The sequence below is a fragment of the Ylistrum balloti genome, unplaced genomic scaffold (assembly GCF_031769215.1).
Source record: "Ylistrum balloti isolate Yb309-2 unplaced genomic scaffold, AGI_CSIRO_Ybal_v1 Utg369758, whole genome shotgun sequence".
Taxonomy (NCBI): Eukaryota; Metazoa; Mollusca; class Bivalvia; order Pectinida; family Pectinidae; genus Ylistrum; species Ylistrum balloti.
In genome coordinates this window covers 1,752,104-1,771,234 of record NW_026781958.1, presented here as the reverse complement: position 1 = coordinate 1,771,234, position 19,131 = coordinate 1,752,104, and the positions used below count along the sequence as shown (strand labels likewise).

The 19,131-nt window shown below is 40.0% G+C and overlaps 1 protein-coding gene across 1 annotated transcript in view; it reads right to left on the bottom strand.

Moving 5' to 3' along the window:
- LOC132543542 (protein O-mannosyl-transferase 2-like) overlaps positions 1-18,899 on the bottom strand; it is a 40,575-nt gene extending 21,676 nt beyond the window's left edge. Inside the window, exons 1-8 of the mRNA XM_060207059.1 lie at positions 18,811-18,899; positions 7,071-7,155; positions 3,913-4,017; positions 3,376-3,484; positions 2,958-3,066; positions 2,514-2,579; positions 1,115-1,208; positions 506-612 (exon numbers count right to left, since the gene is read on the bottom strand). Coding sequence (XP_060063042.1) covers positions 506-612; positions 1,115-1,208; positions 2,514-2,579; positions 2,958-3,066; positions 3,376-3,484; positions 3,913-4,017; positions 7,071-7,130 — 650 coding nt within the window. The 5' untranslated portion in view covers positions 7,131-7,155; positions 18,811-18,899. The remainder of the gene's footprint in view (positions 1-505; positions 613-1,114; positions 1,209-2,513; positions 2,580-2,957; positions 3,067-3,375; positions 3,485-3,912; positions 4,018-7,070; positions 7,156-18,810) is intronic.
- Between the last annotated feature and the right edge of the window lie 232 nt (positions 18,900-19,131).

Here is a 19,131-nt window from a genome sequence, read left to right as displayed (position 1 = left end):
GTAAAAAGGAGAACCATCCAATATTACATAAAAGAGCACAGACAGATTTGGAAAAATAACAAAGCATTTAAATATGATGTATGAAATTGATTGAATATTGGGATGTTTTTGCACTGTGTAATTCTTACAAAAATCCCAATATGTAACATACTAAATAAAAAATTTACATACTGACAAATTTTTATTTATTGTAGAAGTATTCACGACTAGAAAGTGCCAGGTGCATGCAGGTATGTCAACACTGTAGATTATTACTCACAAATTCACAATAAAAAGAAGAAAACATGCAATATCACAATTTAATTTTTTTGCCATTTTGAAAGGGCCATTAAATTCACAAAAACAAAATATGTTCGAAAAATCCTTGATATTTAGTATATCTGAATAAATTTGATAAGAAATAAAATTGAATTATGTACAAGGATCAAATACCTCTTTTTTAAAATAGAATTAATCTAACTTACTGTTTGTTAATCCTTACCCAACAAAACCAGCCATTACTTACCTTTCGTTTAGCACCAGAAAGTGGATGGAGAAGTAAACCATATACATGACTATTGGTAAAGCTATAAGGCACATTGCTCGAGCAACAAAGTGTTTGGTCAGATCCACCTGAAACATTGCATGCCATTTAGTTGACATTATGAATGTCGCCAGTCCTTAAGAGAAATTATCAAATGAAACTTCAACCCTTTGATGTTTAAGATGAAAAATTCAAAAGAATACTTTGCTGGTGGCTATTTGAGTATAAATTCTGACCGGTCAATAAGACAACTTTTGTGATCAATATCTGCCATAATTAAGGTAGTTTCCAAAAGGCCCAATGGGCAAGTGTCTGCAATGATTTTAGACTGTTCATTCATCAGTCTCAAATACAATTACCAGTAACCATGCAAGATATTTGACAATGGCCAGCACTGGTGCTATGTCGTCTTATCCATCAAAACGATCATCAATCTCTTATCTGTCTGTCAGTACTATTGTTACGATGCTCTGAACTTTTTCCATCTTATTTTTATCGTGATAAAGCAATAAAAAGTCCAAAACATCAAATATCAATGATTGGAGACTAAAGATTCAGGAACTATGCTGAATCAATAGTGTAACAACTTACAATAGTGTTGGATTTGATTCCAAGCAATCTCCACAGGTCGAGTATCGTTGTAAATCCAACCAGTAATATCACAAACAAACCGACAAACTTCACTCTGAAAACAAAGGCAGTAAACACCATATTAATCCCAAAGTTTAAAGGTAGATTAGATATCTAGGTATTTGATAAATCATTCTGACACTAGTCATATTTTAATGTTTTAACACTTTTCTGTTAAATTTCTAGCCTTTTTTTCACACTGATTTTCCAGATTCAGTTGGGAGAGTGCTCATTGTTGGGGCCAAGTGATTAACCAGTAGGGCTTTCACGCACTACACACCATGTATACATAACATTCAGTTGTAATATTTGTTTTCAGATATACTCTCAAATCAATCACATTTCACTCAATAGTTCATCAATAATTCATTTAATTAATTCACTCATCTTCACAAGATTTTCACACATATGTTCTGTATACATCTTGTCTGAGTCAATTATTGTTCTTTCATTCACAAACATTCAAATCATTTGTATTCCGAATATAAATATGGATCTAATCTTACATCATACCTACATGGTCTTTTCATAGCATTCAATCATTCATTAAAATAAATTCTGTACGCTTATCCTATCATTCATTCATTCATTCATTCATTCATTAGTTCATTCTTTCATTCATTAACATACCTTCTGTACCCTTACCTCAGTGCTACACCCACAGACCTACCCTATAGCAGCAGACAAGGATATCTTAGTGATACACCCACAGACCTACCCTATAGAAGAGAAGGATATCTCAGTGATACACCCACAGACCTACCCTATAGCAGACAATGATATCTCAGTGATACACCCACAGACCTACCCTATAGCAGCAGACAAGGATATCTCAGTGATACACCCACAGACCTACCCTATAGCAGACAATGATATCTCAGTGATACACCCACAGACCTACCCTATAGCAGACAATGATATCTCAGTGATACACCAACAGACCTACCCTATAGCAGCAGACAAGGATATCTCAGTGATACACCCACAGACCTACCCTATAGCAGACAAGGATATCTCAGTGATACACCCACAGACCTACCCTATAGCAGCAGACAAGGATATCTCAGTGATACACCCACAGACCTACCCTATAGCAGACAAGGATATCTTAGTGATATACTCACAGACCTACCCTATAGCAGACAAGGATATCTCAGTGATACACCCACAGACCTACCCTATAGCAGACAAGGATATCTCAGTGATACACCCACAGACCTACCCTATAGCAGACAAGGATATCTCAGTGATACACCTACAGACCTACCCTATAGCAGACAAGGATATCTCAGTGCTACACCCACAGACCTACCCTATAGCAGCAGACAAGGATATCTCAGTGATACACCCACAGACCTACCCTATTGCAGCAGACAAGAATATCCCAGTGACAGTCAGCCAGTAGAACCACTGAACACTGAACGGACTGTAATAAAAACAAAACCAACAAACATTTAATCATATAATACAATATCATATATCATTCTTTCTTAAACTTCATTTATGATATAAGAAATTTAAAAGCAGACCATCCCATCTGATAATTAAATTGGATGGGATGGGTATGTTAGGGAATTCTTATTGTTCAAGGGATCCAAAATACCCACAGACAACCCGCCTTGTCAGGCAAATGATCCGATATAATTTTGGAAATGTCTTGATGATTCAGGTCTAAAGTTTGGACAAATATTCTGAATTGTCATTCCTTAATAGGGCGGGTTAGAATGTAGGACATTTGAAAGTTGTATTGAAAGAAATATGTATGTACTTCTCCAAGTTTTATCTACATTTCTAACATACTTACTGTTCTTTGTAAGACATGAACTTCAACACTGAATATGTAGACATCATTATAAAAAACAGCAATATCGGATCCAGCAGGATAAATCGTGACAAGGCCAGGGTACCTGTATCTGTAGCAAATAGAAGGAGGATATATGGTGGATCTTCAGACTAACATCACTAAAGGATAAATCTCTTAAGACAAGGTTAGGAGACTAAGAAGAACAGTATTAACCGATCAAATTATATTTTTCGTGTATCTGTACAGCTAGGAAAAACATTGGTCTGATACTGATTTTCTTATTGAAATCTTTTAAAAGGTTAATAAGGAAAATCTCTTAAAATGTTAACAAGGAAAATCTCTTAAAAGGTTAACAAGGAAAGAATAAATAAAACTAACCAATAAAATGAAAATTTCTGAAAAGATCACAGTAACTTACCAAGCAAAATTAATAATCCACTAAAGAAAGCAGCTAAAGTAGACTGACATAAGAGCCAAGTACACATGTAGCACAGTGGGACTAAGGAAGCTCCGAGCAGGGCACAGAACTGAACAGATCAAATCACAGCGGTTTTCATGACTAATAATCAACTAATCATGATGTTTTTATATAAAATATTAACAATTAATTACTGCTGTTACATGGAAATATGGTCAGCCAATTATTTTTCATCATTTTCTATAAAACAGTATCAACCAATTAATGCAGTTTATATGAAACATGGTCAACCAATCAAAAGAGTTTTTATATACACACATATAAAATCTAATAAACCAATCACATGTAAGTTTACATAAAATCATATCAATAAAACATGAACAACCAATTAGCGATCACTTAAGTTAAAACATGATCAACCAATCTCAGTTTACAGTGTTTACATTGAAGTCAATCAAATAACCAATCACACAAGATGTTAACATAAAACACATTTCTAGCTAGATAAAATCAGGAAAATTTTAATCCTTGACTTACAACTCTCATTCCCACGTAGTTGACATCACCATACTCATCCCCAGGTTTTTCAAAGGGAAACTTCCCATCATACCCAGTCAGGATGCCTGACAGACCTATCAGCATCTTAAAAGAAACAGAAGCTAGTAAGAAACTCAAAATTCCTAATTTCAGTTAGCACTGAATTATAAATACTGTGGATTCATTTATTTTCGTTGGGTTCAATTTTCGTTGTTTCTACAAATTAGACAGTTTCGTGGACTCATAAATTCGTGGATTTTTGATTCTGTGGGAAAAAAATAAAAACGTTAGAATTTTCTCTTTTTGCTTCCAGTCGAATTTTTTTCTGTTTGTATTAAGGCTATGTTCACAGGAATTAACACTAATGACAAGAATAAAAGAACGTTTTTTTTTTCAAGATGGCGTCCTGTGTTTTTATAACGCTGTTTACAACAGTCTCGCATTAATATCACACCACAAATCAGTATATATCCTGGCGTGTAATCAATCGGTAATTATCAGAAACAATTGTTTTCAGTGGATAAACATTATGTGCTGATCAGTCGGTGTACCGCAGTCATATGAAAACACCACGCGTATCGATGGGACCATGTGTGTAAACAGGTGTGTAAACAAGATCTGCATTATTAATAATTATTGTGAGTGAACCTGTAGTCGGATAGAAATACGGATCCAATCTTCAATCGACAGGATGGTCCGATCAAGCCTAGTGTCCACAGTGTCGCTAACGACTGCGATCCCATCATACTTAGCATCACAATGGGTACTTACCCTTTGTTATGTTTAATAATATATAATTATATATCGTTGACACCAATTTAGCGTATCCATGTCGAGCCTCAGACTACCCGACTCCCGACTAATTACGGGGCTTCTGTCATTACCGGTGGACGTTTCCGGTGTCGGCAAAGATTACTTGGTCAAATTTCAAAATTACTTTAGTAAGTAGTTCATATTTCGTTGTGTTTTTAAATTGGTGGATTTGCTCATCCACGAAAACAACGAAAATTGGACCCCCACGAAATAAAATGAATCCACAGTAGTACATTGTCTTTTATGAGACATCTTTTGATAAGTCTGTGTTAATTTCATTCCATACCCAAGCATCTTACTATGAATGGATGGATAGACACATGGACAAATACCTGGGTACATAGTCAAGTGTTTTCTATACTCTACAAACTAGAAGCTATATAACAAACAACTTATTTCACTTCTTTTATTCCTGTGGCTTAGAGTAAAACAGAAATCTCTTCCATATAATGCAAGATTGTGGAGGCAGATGACAGTGTGACATGGGTAAGCTGTTTGAAAATTCTCAAACTGAAACAAGAGGCCAAGGGGCCTTAACGGTCACCTGAGGAATATATGTCAATAATCTGGGGATTTCAAAATGTTGCAAAAATGTAACAACACTTGTGCAGGACCATGTGTAAAACATCTGTACCAAGTTTGAACATGACCCATCCAATGGTTCTTGAGAGGAAGTCCATAATGTCTTAGCCAAACAGAGGTCAGGGTGGCCATTTTGGATTGTGAATCCCAACAAAAAGTTAAAACACTTGCCAGGACCTTGTGTAGAACATTCATATCAAGTTTCCCCTTTTCCCCCCTCCTGGGGCCCCTATTGGGGCCACACCCTTTTTCTTTGCAAACTAGAAGCAGCTTCCCTTGCGGATGCTTTGTGCCAAGTTTGGTCAATATCCATCCAATGGTTCTTGAGAAGTAGTCATTTAATGAAGGTTTTTACATATGGCTCCTTTTACACCCCTTATGGGCCCCAAAGGGGACATTATCACTTTTTCAACATAATTTCATATGTCCTTCACTAAGGAATGCTGTTTACCAAATTTGGTTGAAATCGGTCAAAGTTGAATTTTTGACCCTTTTGAGTGCCCCCTTGTGGGGCCGTTTTTGACCCGATTTTTTTTTCATTCGCAAACTTTGTAGACTTTGCCATTAGGACCCTAAATATTAAATATGAATTTAATCTGACTGTTGGTTCATGAGAAGAAGATTTTTAAAGATTTACCTAATTTTACCCCCTTTTCCCCCTACTGCAGTCCCTATTAGGGCCACACCCTTTTTCTTTGCAAACTTAAAGCGGCTTCCCATAAGGATGCTTTGTGCCAAGTTTGGTCAAAATCCATCCAATGGTTCTTGAGAAGAAGTCATTTAAAGAAGGTTTTTACAAATGGCCCCTTTTACACCACTTATGGGCCCCAAAGTGGACATAGTCACTTTTTTCAGCATAATTTCATATGTCCTTCACTAAGGGATGTTTTCTACCAAATTTGGTTGAAATTGGTCAAAGTTGAAATTTTGACCCTTTTGAGCACCCCCTAGTGGGGCCGTTTTTGACCCAATTTTTTTTTATTCGCAAACTTTGTAAACCTTGCCATAAGGACCCTAAATATCAAATATAAATTTAATCTGACGGTTGGTCCATGAGAAGAAGATTTTTAAAGATTTACCTAATTTTACCCCCTTTTTCCCCCCTCCTGGGGCCCCTATTGGGGCCATGCCCTTTTTCTTTGCAAACTTGAAGCAGCTTCCCATGGGGATGCTTTGTGCCAAGTTTGGTCAAAATCCATTCAGTGGTTCTTGAGAAGAAGTTGAATATGTGAAAAGTTAACGACAGTGGTTCTTGAGAAGTTGAATATGTGAAAAGTTAACGACGCACGACGACAGACAAATCATGATGGCAATAGGTCACAATGAGCCTTCGGCTCAGGCGACCTAAAAAGTACCTCAATGTAGTGATACAATGATATTTACATGACAAATTCAAAACTGTCCTAGAAGAAAGACTTTATCATAAATTTGTATCCTCGTTGCTATGCTTATAGCACTGTTAATGAAAGAAGGTTGATCTAAATCCTTAATTATACAAACTATTTCAGTGCAATTATGTAGGATATATACGAAGAAGATCAGAAAATGATGGGATTGCTGAACATGAACAACCAGTAATTATAATCTGATAGCTGCTGACATGTCTGCTTGTTGATAGAGATGTTCCAAACACTGTCTAAAATTGCCTTCATTTCAAAAGAGTTCAGAATCACATTTACTGGGTTGCATTACTATGTAATATACCAGTAGAAACAAATCACTCAACTCGCTCACATTAGATTTAGAATTGTAATCTTCTCTACCTTTCCTAAAGGTGGATGGACGTCAAAAAAGAAAGTTCGCTTTATATACCAGCTTCCCATCTTTCCAAAATGTGTTTCATCCCAACTGAAAAAACAGAAAACCAGAATGATGTACACTATATATGGATCACAGTACAATATCTGTCATTTGTTCAGTATCTTATGGTCAAAACATTGTTAACACTGAAAAAGCAAATTATTTAGTAAAAACAAATTTTAACTAGATGTGTAATTACATAGCAGGCTAATTCTAAATTTTTTATCTCTAGTCAAGTTTGTCATCAACTAGGGAAAGCTTGTAACTAAACAAGAGGCCCAGAGGGCCTGTATCACTCACCTGGATCTTTATGACCAACAGTACTATATCTGTGCATATATTCCACGTATAACATTTACCCCTGTGATCTTGACTATGGAAACATGGTCAACCAATCAAAGGAGTTTTTATATACACACATATGAAATCTAATAAACCAATCACAATTTTTTGCAAACTTTCTTGGACTTCATAAAAGGAACATACTGGCCAAATATAATGATTCTAGGCTTTTTGGATATTTCAGAAGAAATTGTTTAAACGTTTTAACACATTTGACCCCTGTGACCTTGAGGATTGGTCAAGGTCATTTCTTTTAGCAAACTTTGTAGAACACCATAACAGAAACATAGTAGCCTAATATAATGATTCTAGGGTATCCGGTATTTGGGGAGAAGTTATCTAAAGGTTTTAACACATTTGACCTATGTGACCTTGAATATGTGTCAAGGTCATTTCTTTTCACAAACTTTGTTGGGCTTCACCAGAGGAACCTTTTAGTCATATGTAATGATTCTAGGCCTTTCGGTATTTTGGAAGAAGTCGTTTAAAAATTTTAACACATTTGACCTCTGTGACCTTCAATAAGAGTCAAGGTTATTCTTTTTCGCAAATTTTGGTGGGTCTTATCAAAGGAACCTTCCAGCCATATAAAACGATTCTTTGCCTTCCAGTATTTGGAATAAGTCGTTTAAAAGTTTTAACACATTTGACCTCTGTGACCTTAAATATGGGTCAATGTCATTTCTTTTTGCAAACTTTGTTGTGCTTCATCAAAGGAAATTTCCAGTCATATATAATGATTCTAGGCCTTACGGTATTTTGGAAGAAGTAGTTTGAAGGTTTTGCATGTACAAAAAGAAATTTTAAGTTCATTTGACACCTTAAAAATGGGTCTAGGTCAATCATTTAAATCAAATTGGTAGCACTTTATCCAATTATGTTACAGAACCAATATCAATAGCAGTGAACATCTGGCTATTGATCGGACAATGGGAACACAAATTATTGTTTGGTAAAAATTTTCTATTTACAAAAACTGTAACCTTTACCTATGATTTTTCACATCAATGAAGTCGTAAATAGGCGGTACATGTTGGGGAGCACAATGTGAAGTTTTGGTTTTTATTTATTCAGTTGAGAAGAACTTGATTTATTGGACAGAAACTTTTTTTTATTCATATGGTAACATCGACCATGACATCTGACTTTTTGATTCAAAAACCAATCCCAAGCAAGTACTCCCATTAAGAAACAGTGAACATTGTGCATGTAAATAAGAAGTATAAAATTTGATTGGTTCATTAAAATTTGTGTTATTGTTTGAAAATGGTGATCTGGAACAATTTTCTATTTATATTAGCAGTGACCTTGACTTTTGACCTTTGTACCCCAAAAATAACCTGAAATATGCACCACTGATTGGTCCAAAGAACTAAAGTTATTATTTGCACATGGTGATGTGGACAGATAGAGAGACAGTCGTACAACAGTATTACTGTATTATCTTTTATCTCAAAATCTCAGCACATCCAAACTGTGTTAACATCAAATACATATATATATATATATATATATTTATTTTATGAAGAAAATTTCTGAAACAGTTTCAGAGAGATATATTTATACAGATGAGAAATTGATGTAGGATTTTTTCATGTGATTCCAAAACATTATTTTCTAAAATTATGATGTCTCAATGCTAAGAGATATAGTGAGGCATGGGTATCCAAAAAATGGACAGAATCCAGGATTTCCTACATAAGAAGATTTGCCCTATTTCCCCTGGACTCTGCCCCTTCTGCCCTAGGGGTCTGAGATTCATTATTTACAAAAACATTATTCCCCTTCACTCCAGCATACTTCAGACTAAATAGGGAAAAGATGCAGGTATTCCTACCAAGGAAGACAAATGTTTAAGCATCTGCTGTATTTTCTCTATTGGACCCAGCCCTTCCAACCAAAAACAGCCCAAATCCAAAGGTTATACAAAACACATTCTTCTACACCAAAGAATGCCTTAGACAAAATATGGACAAAATTCAATATTCCTACAGAAATAGTAGAATTTTAAGAAATTTTATTTTCCTCTATTGGACCATGACCTTTCCATTCCATGGGGTAATACATTTATACAAAATTAAATCCTTTCCAAAAAAAACTCCATATCAAATTTGGGTAAATCCTATCCTTCCTACAAGAGGGAATACTTTAAAATAATAGCTCTATTTCCCTTCACCCAATGCAAGCATACTTCAGGTAAAATTCTGCAATTTCTGAAGAACTAAATAGATTTTTGAAATATGGTAAGAGTTTCTCCACTGGGCTCATCCCTCCGGTCACAGGGGACCCAGACCAACAATTTATACAAAACTATATCCCCTTCTCCAATGCACACTGCTCAGGCGTACATGACAGCGATTCATAGGAAAGTTGACAGATGACTGACCTTCGGGCCAGGTGAGCTAAAAAACCACCCACCTTATTATATGTATATACTGAACATTTAATGGATGGTAAATCTAGACTAGATGAAGTTAAAGTTTCTGTATTGTTACACTGTGATAATATCTGTAAATACACGAGACTTGTCAATCACATATAATTAACAGGTAATTAAATATCAGTAATTCATGACTAAATTAAATGAATAAATTAATTATCAGAATATAAGTATGTTTCTAGTAATGATTTTATGCAAGTAAAGTGTTCTGCAGTAAAACTACAAATTAAACCTATTTCTTGGTCCTTGCCCTTAAATCATAGTATGTCCATGATCTAACCCTGACTTTGCAGTCAGAGAACATGTGTTGCTCCCCAAGGCTTATTACAGGACAGATACTGTAAATGTAAACCCAACAATAACCATGACCAATGATAAACTTTAAATGCTATAAACCATGTCATAGAATTATTGTAAGTGTCAGTCATTAATTTCTATCCACACCTATATTTAGTGTTTCTCTTTCTCAACCCCCTCCCCCACCCTGATTTAAAACTGGGATCCATGCAGTGTACACCTTTCAATGTAATTCATAATTTACACAAATGACAGGATGCTGGAAAACAGAGGTACAATAACATGTATATTGAATTTCATTAAACATTCATTCACAGGATATTGAGAGAAATTGCTACAGGTATATATATCAAATATTAAATCTATTGTGCATATCACTTTGTTTCATAATATAATCATGTATGCACATGTGGCCAATCTCAATTTGGCGATAACACCAGCATTTGGCACACAAGTAAAGTTATATCACACACTGGTACAATAATACAGAGAACATTAGATATCATACAGGAATGGACGGATAACTGGGGCTTTAAAATTTCAAAAGACAACCCCATAACTATGTCATTTTTAAGAAGAACCAAAACACCAGAGCTCTACTTAGGTAACCAAAAAAATCAGATTTGTTTCTTAAACTTGAGGTTTTTTAATGTAAAACAAATTTTCATGATGAAATACTTACCATAACTTTAGTATGCAAATACAGTACCTACACCCATCCTTGTATCCCAACAACAAAAGATTCAAAAGAAAAACAATCCCGCCTTCCCTACGATCCATGAGCCATCACGGCAGGAACGCAGAGTGATCTCCCTTCCTCTAATAACCTTTATGGCGTACCCCACAGAGGGGCAGCCAGGCAGATAAGGAAGAGGGGAGGATAGGGTGGGACTCCATAAAGTTATAGTAAGTATTACATCATGAAAATTGGTTTTACATTAAAAAACCTCAATTTCATTTCAGTAATAATTACCATAACTTTAGTTTGCGAATTCGTCTTACCGTAGTGGTGACTAGAAGCCAGCCAGCCCCTTCAGCACAACCAAAGTAGTAGGGAGGGAGAACAGAGTGCCAAAGTGAAGGAAGGAACCTCTCTGTGAAAGAGCAGGTGTACCCACATGCCGCCGTACGGAAAGACATGGCCCGGGGCTAACGAGGAGGCCCAGCCACTGACTATGCTACCACCAAAAGTCCCAATGAATACAGGCCTTCTGAGTGGGAAGCTAGGGATCGCAGATAAAAATCTGTGAAGGTATCCCTGCCCTGCCAGAATGCTGCAGACATGACCTCCTGAAAGGAGGACCAATTGAGAGAAGGACCCAGGATGAAGCAAGGGCCCTGACCTCGTGAGACCGCGCTTTCGCTCTCGCCCTAGCCAGATCATCAAAATGCTCGTAAGCATACTAAATCACCTGGCAAACCCAACTGGAAACCGACTGGGAGGAGATATCTCGTTGTCCCTGTTTGATGGGCAAAACAGACGGGATCGAGATCCCCGCCCCCCACCCCCCCCCCGGTTTTTTCAAGATAAAACCTAAGAGCCCGACAAGGACAAAGCAACTTATCTCGCTCCTCCGAGCTAGTCAGCGCCAGGATCCTGATGGGACCGTGCGAGAACCCCGGAACCTGATTCTTCGCTAAAAACAACTCTATCCAGAGCAAAGCCTCTGCTTAGGGCAGAAAGAGAGGAGGACTAACCTATCTCCTTCCTGCCATAACAAGCAAGAACTCTGGCAATAGCTGTACGATAGCCAGCAATAGTGCCAGGTGCCAGATAGCGGTACCTAAACAGAGAGATTAGGAAGTCCGCAATCAAATGCAGAAGCTTCGAATGAATAAGCTTCCTTGCCAACACACCCATCACAGAAGATCATCCAACGTGACTGGTAGACGGCAGAAGAGGAAGCCCTGATTGATTGCTCAATGCAATCTGACACCTCTTGAGAAAAGCCTGCCTTGGCGTGGCTTCCAGAGATAGCCTCAACGCGTGAAGGTGGAGGATCTCTGGTCAAGAGTGTGTCGTTCTGGGCCAAGGCTGGCGAAGGAGATTCGGTCTAATGGGGAGAGCCAAGGGCTTCTCCACCAGAAAAACCACAAGAGCTCCTGAAACCAAGCTTGCCTCGGCCACAGAGGGGCTCTCAGAAGTAAGGAGCAGTGATGCTCCCAGAACTTCTGTAGCACCCTGCCCACCAGGTTGAAGGGAGGGAATGCATATGCATACGTCCTTTCCTATTCCAGAGAAAGGGCGTCCACAGCCCACGCCTTACGGTCTGGGACCGGGGAGACGAAGGTTAGCAGCTGGTTGTTCAGGGAAGTGGCAAACAGGTCTATAATAGGTCTGTCCCACGCCTGACAATTCCCCTTGAAAATCAAGGGACACAGCTGCCATTCCGTCAACACCGACTGGTGGCGCCTGGAGAGTGTCCACCAACACACTCAGCCTGCCAGAAAGATGCTTGACCGCTATGGTCAACTGCATGTCCTGGCAGAGAAGAAGGATGTGGATGGAGAGGGCACACAGGACATGAGACCTGGTGGCCCCTGTCTGTCCAGATACGCGACAACTGTTGTCGGTAGCCACACTTTGGACTGCAGGATACCCCTAAAGGACTGCAGAGCCAAATGAACAGTCTCATCTCGAGTACACTGATGTGCTCCGAGAGCTGTTCGCCAGACCACTCCCCCGAGCGGCATTGGCCATCGAGGTAAGCTCCCATTCCTGTCATGAACACATCCATGAACAGGATCATAGAGGGGATAGGCTTGGTCAGAGGTACCCCGTGGAAAACGTTCTCCTGAATGGTCCACCAGCAAGAGAACTCCCTGACCGACTGGGTAAGCGGGATCCAGGCCTCCTGGATGACGGAACCCAGTCAGACAGGAGGAACATCTGGAGAGGTCCGATGTGAATCCTCCCTAGGGGGGACCACATCTGCCAAGGAGTTGAGATACCCCAGAAAACTGAGGAACCAATATACCTGGATAAGCGACCAAGCGATGAAAGTCAGAGCCAGAGCCCTGACCTTCTCGAACTTCTTCAGAGGTGGAAGGGCTAAGCCCCGAACCATGTCAAAATGGTTCCCCAGGAAGACGAAGTCCTAAGATGAAGGAACCTCTGACTTCTCTCTGGAAGGAATAAAGCCGACTCTGAGCAAGAGTTTCAGGACCAGACGAGTGTCCTTCACTAACGATTCCCACACCAAAAGAGGCATGAGGGAGTTGTCGAAATAGATGTGGACGTCTGCGTGAGTGAAGGAAACCACCAGCAGCAACTTGGTGAACACCAAAGGAGCTGTCGTGAGCCCCAAGGGCATCGCTGCCTTGGCAGCATGGTCCCTACTTCCTCCTGGAGCATCCGTGCCCTTTCCAAATCCCTGGGAGGAGGAAAGAAACAAAAACGGCCGTGAGGCGAGGGACGAATCCTGAAGAAGGGGAATACCTAGACCCTCCCTGACCACAACAAAAGCCCAAGCGTCATCTGCAATATCCTGCCACTGGGAAAGGAAAGTAGAGAGACGTCCGCCCACAGGGAGTTCCGGATGGGGCAGATTGAGCCCCTGCCAGACCAGCGAATCGTCTGCCCACCCGGAGCCTGAGCCTGCGGGAGAAGGACACGAGCCTGGGACAGGAGAACCAACGTCCACCCGGCCATACCCTTCGCCTTTCGCGGCCAAGAAGCAGAAATAGTCAGGAAGCCTTCTTCTTGCCCCCAGGAGGTTTTTTACCCTTCCTACCCTTCCCCTTGTTGCCGTTGAAGTGAGGCTGGGACTTGGGCTGTGCAGAAAATCGAGCAGCAGAAGACTTCGCCTTCTTCTTAGGAGGCACTGACCCCTGCGAGGCACTGGCCTTCTCAGCCTGAAACCTCTTCACCAGAAGTGCTGAGGCGACCGAGTCCTCCTTCATATCCTTCTGAACCCAAGGAAGAGCTCCCCTGAACAGGGTAGAGCCCTAGAAGGGGGCATTCAACAAGCGGAAACGGTAGGGTTACTGGACTGGGCGGAATTTCAGAACTGAAAACTGCCTAGCCAACACGACATTGATGAGCAGAGAAACCTGCAAGGCTGCCGTGTCCTGTATGTCGGCTGTTCTGTCTCAGATAACCGACACTCAGGCAAATCGGATACCCTGTATAGACAAACTGTCAGGAAGTCTATGTATGACAGAACTTGGATGGACAGGTGCAACATTATCTCCATCCTGTGGTGCTCTTTGGGATCGACCACCACCTGGTCCACTGATTTGCCGGGCCAGGCAGCCAGCTGTCTCAACTCCAGCTGTGCTGGTTGAGAGGCCAACTGCCCGTCATGTGTGGCATAGTCGAAAGCTGAAGCCTCCGACAATTCACCAACACTGAGCTGCAGACCGACAAACCCGGGAGCGCGGGTAGAGAAGGAGTCCTTCTCTAAAACCGGAGCCCGGGCCGTGGCCAGAACCGAAGACATGATATTGCCTTCTGGCGGAGACCGATCTGATCGAACGGAAGCCCGAGGAGGAGCCACCAGGGAACCCAGAAGGATGGTGGATTCAGGCGTCGACGATGCTGAGGCGGTGGGCAAACCTCCGCCCTGAGAATCCGGGGGATGTTGGCCCGGAGGACCTGCATCCCCGAAAGCACATGCTGAGCCTCGACTTCAGCAGTCTCAGGGCCATCTACCCGTTGTGAACCCTCTTGGCCCAGGAGAAAGATGAATGACATCGTCTTCCTCTGCCGAGCCCGCACCCTCTATGTCCATCTCCTCCTCAATAGAGACCGAAGTCCCCTTGGGAGGAACAGGGGCCGCCAGAGGAGCCATCTCCGGAGAGGGGAACTCCTCTATATGGCGTTTAGACGCAGCGCGACCAACAGTCGTAGCTGTAAGCTTGGGTCGGAGACCCGAAGCCGACCCCTGGGAACAGGAGACCGACGGGTCCGCGCTGGAGGCGGAAGTCCTTAAGGTCTGGCAAACCTTTATAGGAACGGCCAACAAGGCCCCCGAAGTAGCAGAACATTGGGGGGATTCCGCACTGCTATAACATCTCCTAGAGGAGAGACCAACCCCTATGGGTTCCACAAGTGAAGACCCATGGGGTAAAACCCAAACCCCTGAGGGAATGGGAATGGTCCAGCGGGCAGGGAGTGACCCCAGAACTGGCCAATATGGCCTGCCTGAGTCTGGGGCTGGACACCCTGTCAAAAGGACCAGGATGAACCGCCACTCCCACCAGGTGGAAACCCAGACATGTACAGGGTAAGCCTGTAACTGCTGAGTAACTGTTGGTACCCAAAACCATCCGCAGGTTGGCCTGGGTGACCCAGGAATAAGTGCCCGCAGGCACCCCTGCTCCCTGAGCCCGGGGGAAAGGGAGACCGGAAACCAGATTCCTGGCCTGAAGCCACAAACCCTTGGGGGAAAACCCCCTGGGAAACCCTGCACAGGGAAATCTGGACTGGACAAAAAGTTTCCTAACAATCAAAAAACTACGAACGAGAGCATAAAGCCTACCGTACGCAGCAAGATTGTACTGCAAAAAAAATTAAAAAACTACGAACGAGAGCACAAAGCCTATCGTGCACAGCAAGATTGCACTGCATTAATAAAACGGTCGTACAACACGGCCGACAAAGCAGCGAGAAAACAAATTCCAACTTCACGCAAATCCGAGCAACGAGACAAGTAGTCACGCACTCGAATACGTGGAGGAAAAACCGGCCGGAAATACGGTCAAAATAAACAAATGACAATACTTAATTTCACAATATAAGTTGGGAGATGGGTTTATAGACTACTAATAGAGTAACAATATACTCAAACGACAATGGCAGTACGAAGAGAAGGAGTAAGAAAAGCACTTAGCTCAGACACCTCCGCACTCGTCGGCAGCCATAAAGGTAAGAGAAAGGGAGATCACTCTGCGTTCATGCCCTGATGGCTCATGGATTGTAGGGAGGGCGGGATTGTTTTTCTTTTGAATCTTTTGTTGTTGGGATACAAAGATGGGTGTAGGTACTGTATTTGCATACTAAAGTTATGATAATTATTACTGAAATGAAAACAATATTTAGAAATTATCTTTGACCAAAAACGAAAATAAACCTGAGTACCCATACAGATAACATCAAAGACAATTGTAAACAAGCTCTAAACACAATGACTTATGTTTCAGAAAACAGATATACAGTGCATTAATTAGGCCAAAAATAGATTATGGATGCCAAATTTACAACTTGGCCTCGGATAACACCTTTAAAACACAAGATATAATACAACACACAGCACGTAGAAAAGCAACAGGCACAATAACAAAAACACCCACCATAAGTCTACATGCGGAAACTGGTGAAATACAATAAAAATTTCAGAGAGAAAAATTAATAATAAAATACTGGGCTAGAACTTAAACTATAGGACCTGAATTTCCACCTAATGTTATATTCGAACAAGCCAAGAACATGAAATATAGAGATAAACCAAACAACACAACAAACCACCATATAACCATGGAACAAACCAACTTCTCGTTGAACACAATTTAGATCAAGTTCAAATAGAAGAAATTATTCCAAATCCCATCCTGCCTTAGAAATTAGACACTCCGGAAATTAGCACTGAAATTTTAGACAAAACCAACAAAAAAGAAAATCCGGCAGGAGCTAGGACAATTGCATTATCCATAATTGACGAGAAATATAATGATCATACCAAATATTATACTGACAGATCAAAAAATTCCACAAACTAACAGAGTAGCTTAGGTCTTTATTCTGCAGAAAAACAACTTCGATCAGTGCTGCGTTTATACCAATGAAAGCATTGCTATAGAATTAGCGCTTAGACTTATTAACATAAAAAAATCCACAGACAGAGTAGTAATTCTTACAGATAGCCTTTCTTTGTTACAATCAATACAGACTTGAAAAAGCGAAAGAACTAATATTGAATCTAGATAAACTTAAAACAACAGGTAATTTTGGTAATTTTTGAGTGTGTACCATCACATGTCAATATACCTGAAAATGAAAAATCACTTCAGAAAAACACAATAGAAGATAAGGTGAAATTATCTAAGACAGAAGTATATTCTATTATCAATCAACAACTCAATAATATATAGAAATACTATTTAAATAGGGTTTTGAGATTGAATGGGGAAGGAGGTGAAGGTTGGGGTCTTGTATAGTGTTTATTTGGTTTGTATGTTTGTGCGTTGTGTTGTATTGTATGTTGAGTTTAATTGTGTGAGATTTTAGATTTTGAGTTTTAGATAGGTCTGTATATTAATTATTGATAACTGTTTATCCCTATTGTCCTAAATAACAGGGTTCCATATGCTACAAGCCAGGGTGCAAGACCCAAATCCAACTGTAAACCAGTCCATGTGATAATGCCAGCCCAGGGGTCTAGGGATAGTATCAGTCAATACAATTATTTTAAAAATATTAGATGGACTAAAAAAACTAACCTTACACAAACCAAATCTTGAAAGGCCCAAAACTCTTCCTTTCAACTTCTGTACATGTTCTTACTGCTAGAGTTAGGCTAAGGGAATATTTGGCCCTGGAGCCGTCTTCTAAGACTAGTATAATCAAATTATCACAGCTACAGATGGTTCCATCCCAATGAGGGGGATGCAGGTCGTCCCTCACATCGTCAGAAAACTTAAGTTTGTCAGTTATATGATACCTGAATACAGGAGGAGTCATGGAAAACAACGAAAAACCTTTCAACCAACCAACCTCTTGCTTTTTAATCAGTCCAAAAACGGGAAAATGCACAACAGGGAACCAAGTGGAACCTACCTGTACATAAAAAAATGTGAAAAATATCTATGTTACATGTTCTTATCTAGAAATTGCAACAACAAAATATTACTGTCAAAATCCAAGATGATCATCCGTTGGTCAACCAAAAGTATAAGTAGGTACCACAGGGTAACAACAACTTAAATTTGAGAATGATCCATCAAGTACTTATCAAGAAATTGTGATGACAAACTCCTATTGCCAAAACACAAGATGGCCACCTGTCAGCTATGTTGTTTATTAGATCAATCAGAAAATGGAATAATGCACAACCAGGAACCAAGGAGAACCTACATATGAAATCTGAGAAAGATCCATCAAGTGCGTCTTCACAAGGAGTGATAACAAGAATGATCTAAGGAATGATGGACAGAACAGTGGAATAATGAATTTTTTCTTGGTGTTTTTTCAGTCGAGTCCTGAGCACCATTTTTAAAATTTTTATGAGTCCAGTAACAAAGAGAAGGAGTCAGACAGAAAAAGTGCAAGTCCTGGACTCAAACATCCTGAGTGCAAAATATCACTGCAAAAGACAATTTGAATATAACATCAAAATAGCTCTTGTAATTCAGCAATAGTGATATCTGCATACAAGACAGTACAGGTCTCTACCTTAACATGAAAATGTATAACAAATCTATAACTCTGATACAGTATACACTAGCCTTATATACCCTTTTTGACTGTACCCTGTAGGGATTTTCTCGCTGTAATGAAAGAGCTCCAGAGAAGTTACCTAAAAATTCCGTTAAACTATGTATTGAACGATAAGTACGTACGAGTAAGTGATGAAAAGTGAACAAACAAGAGTAAACAATGAATAAGACCAATGACTGATGGTTACCAGATGTGTTTCGGCAGCTCTATTTTGTGGAGCCTTGTGACGAGAGACAGTATTGTCAGAAGTAAAAGGGCAGCCCAGTAGGTCCTGTTGTTGGATGAATTTGTTGCTACGGTCTGATCTTCATTTTTCTTGGTTCTTCTATATTCATCCCCATTTTTACAGTCTGCCTCCTTCGGAAAAGCTGTCTTGTTAAAGTCAATATCATTTCTGTCATACTCTTCAGTGTCATTTATTTTCATAGTCGAACTATCCAGCTTGTTTGGTTTTAAGTCATCTTCATTTTCATGAGTTTTATCATATTCCTGAAATTTTCCATCCATT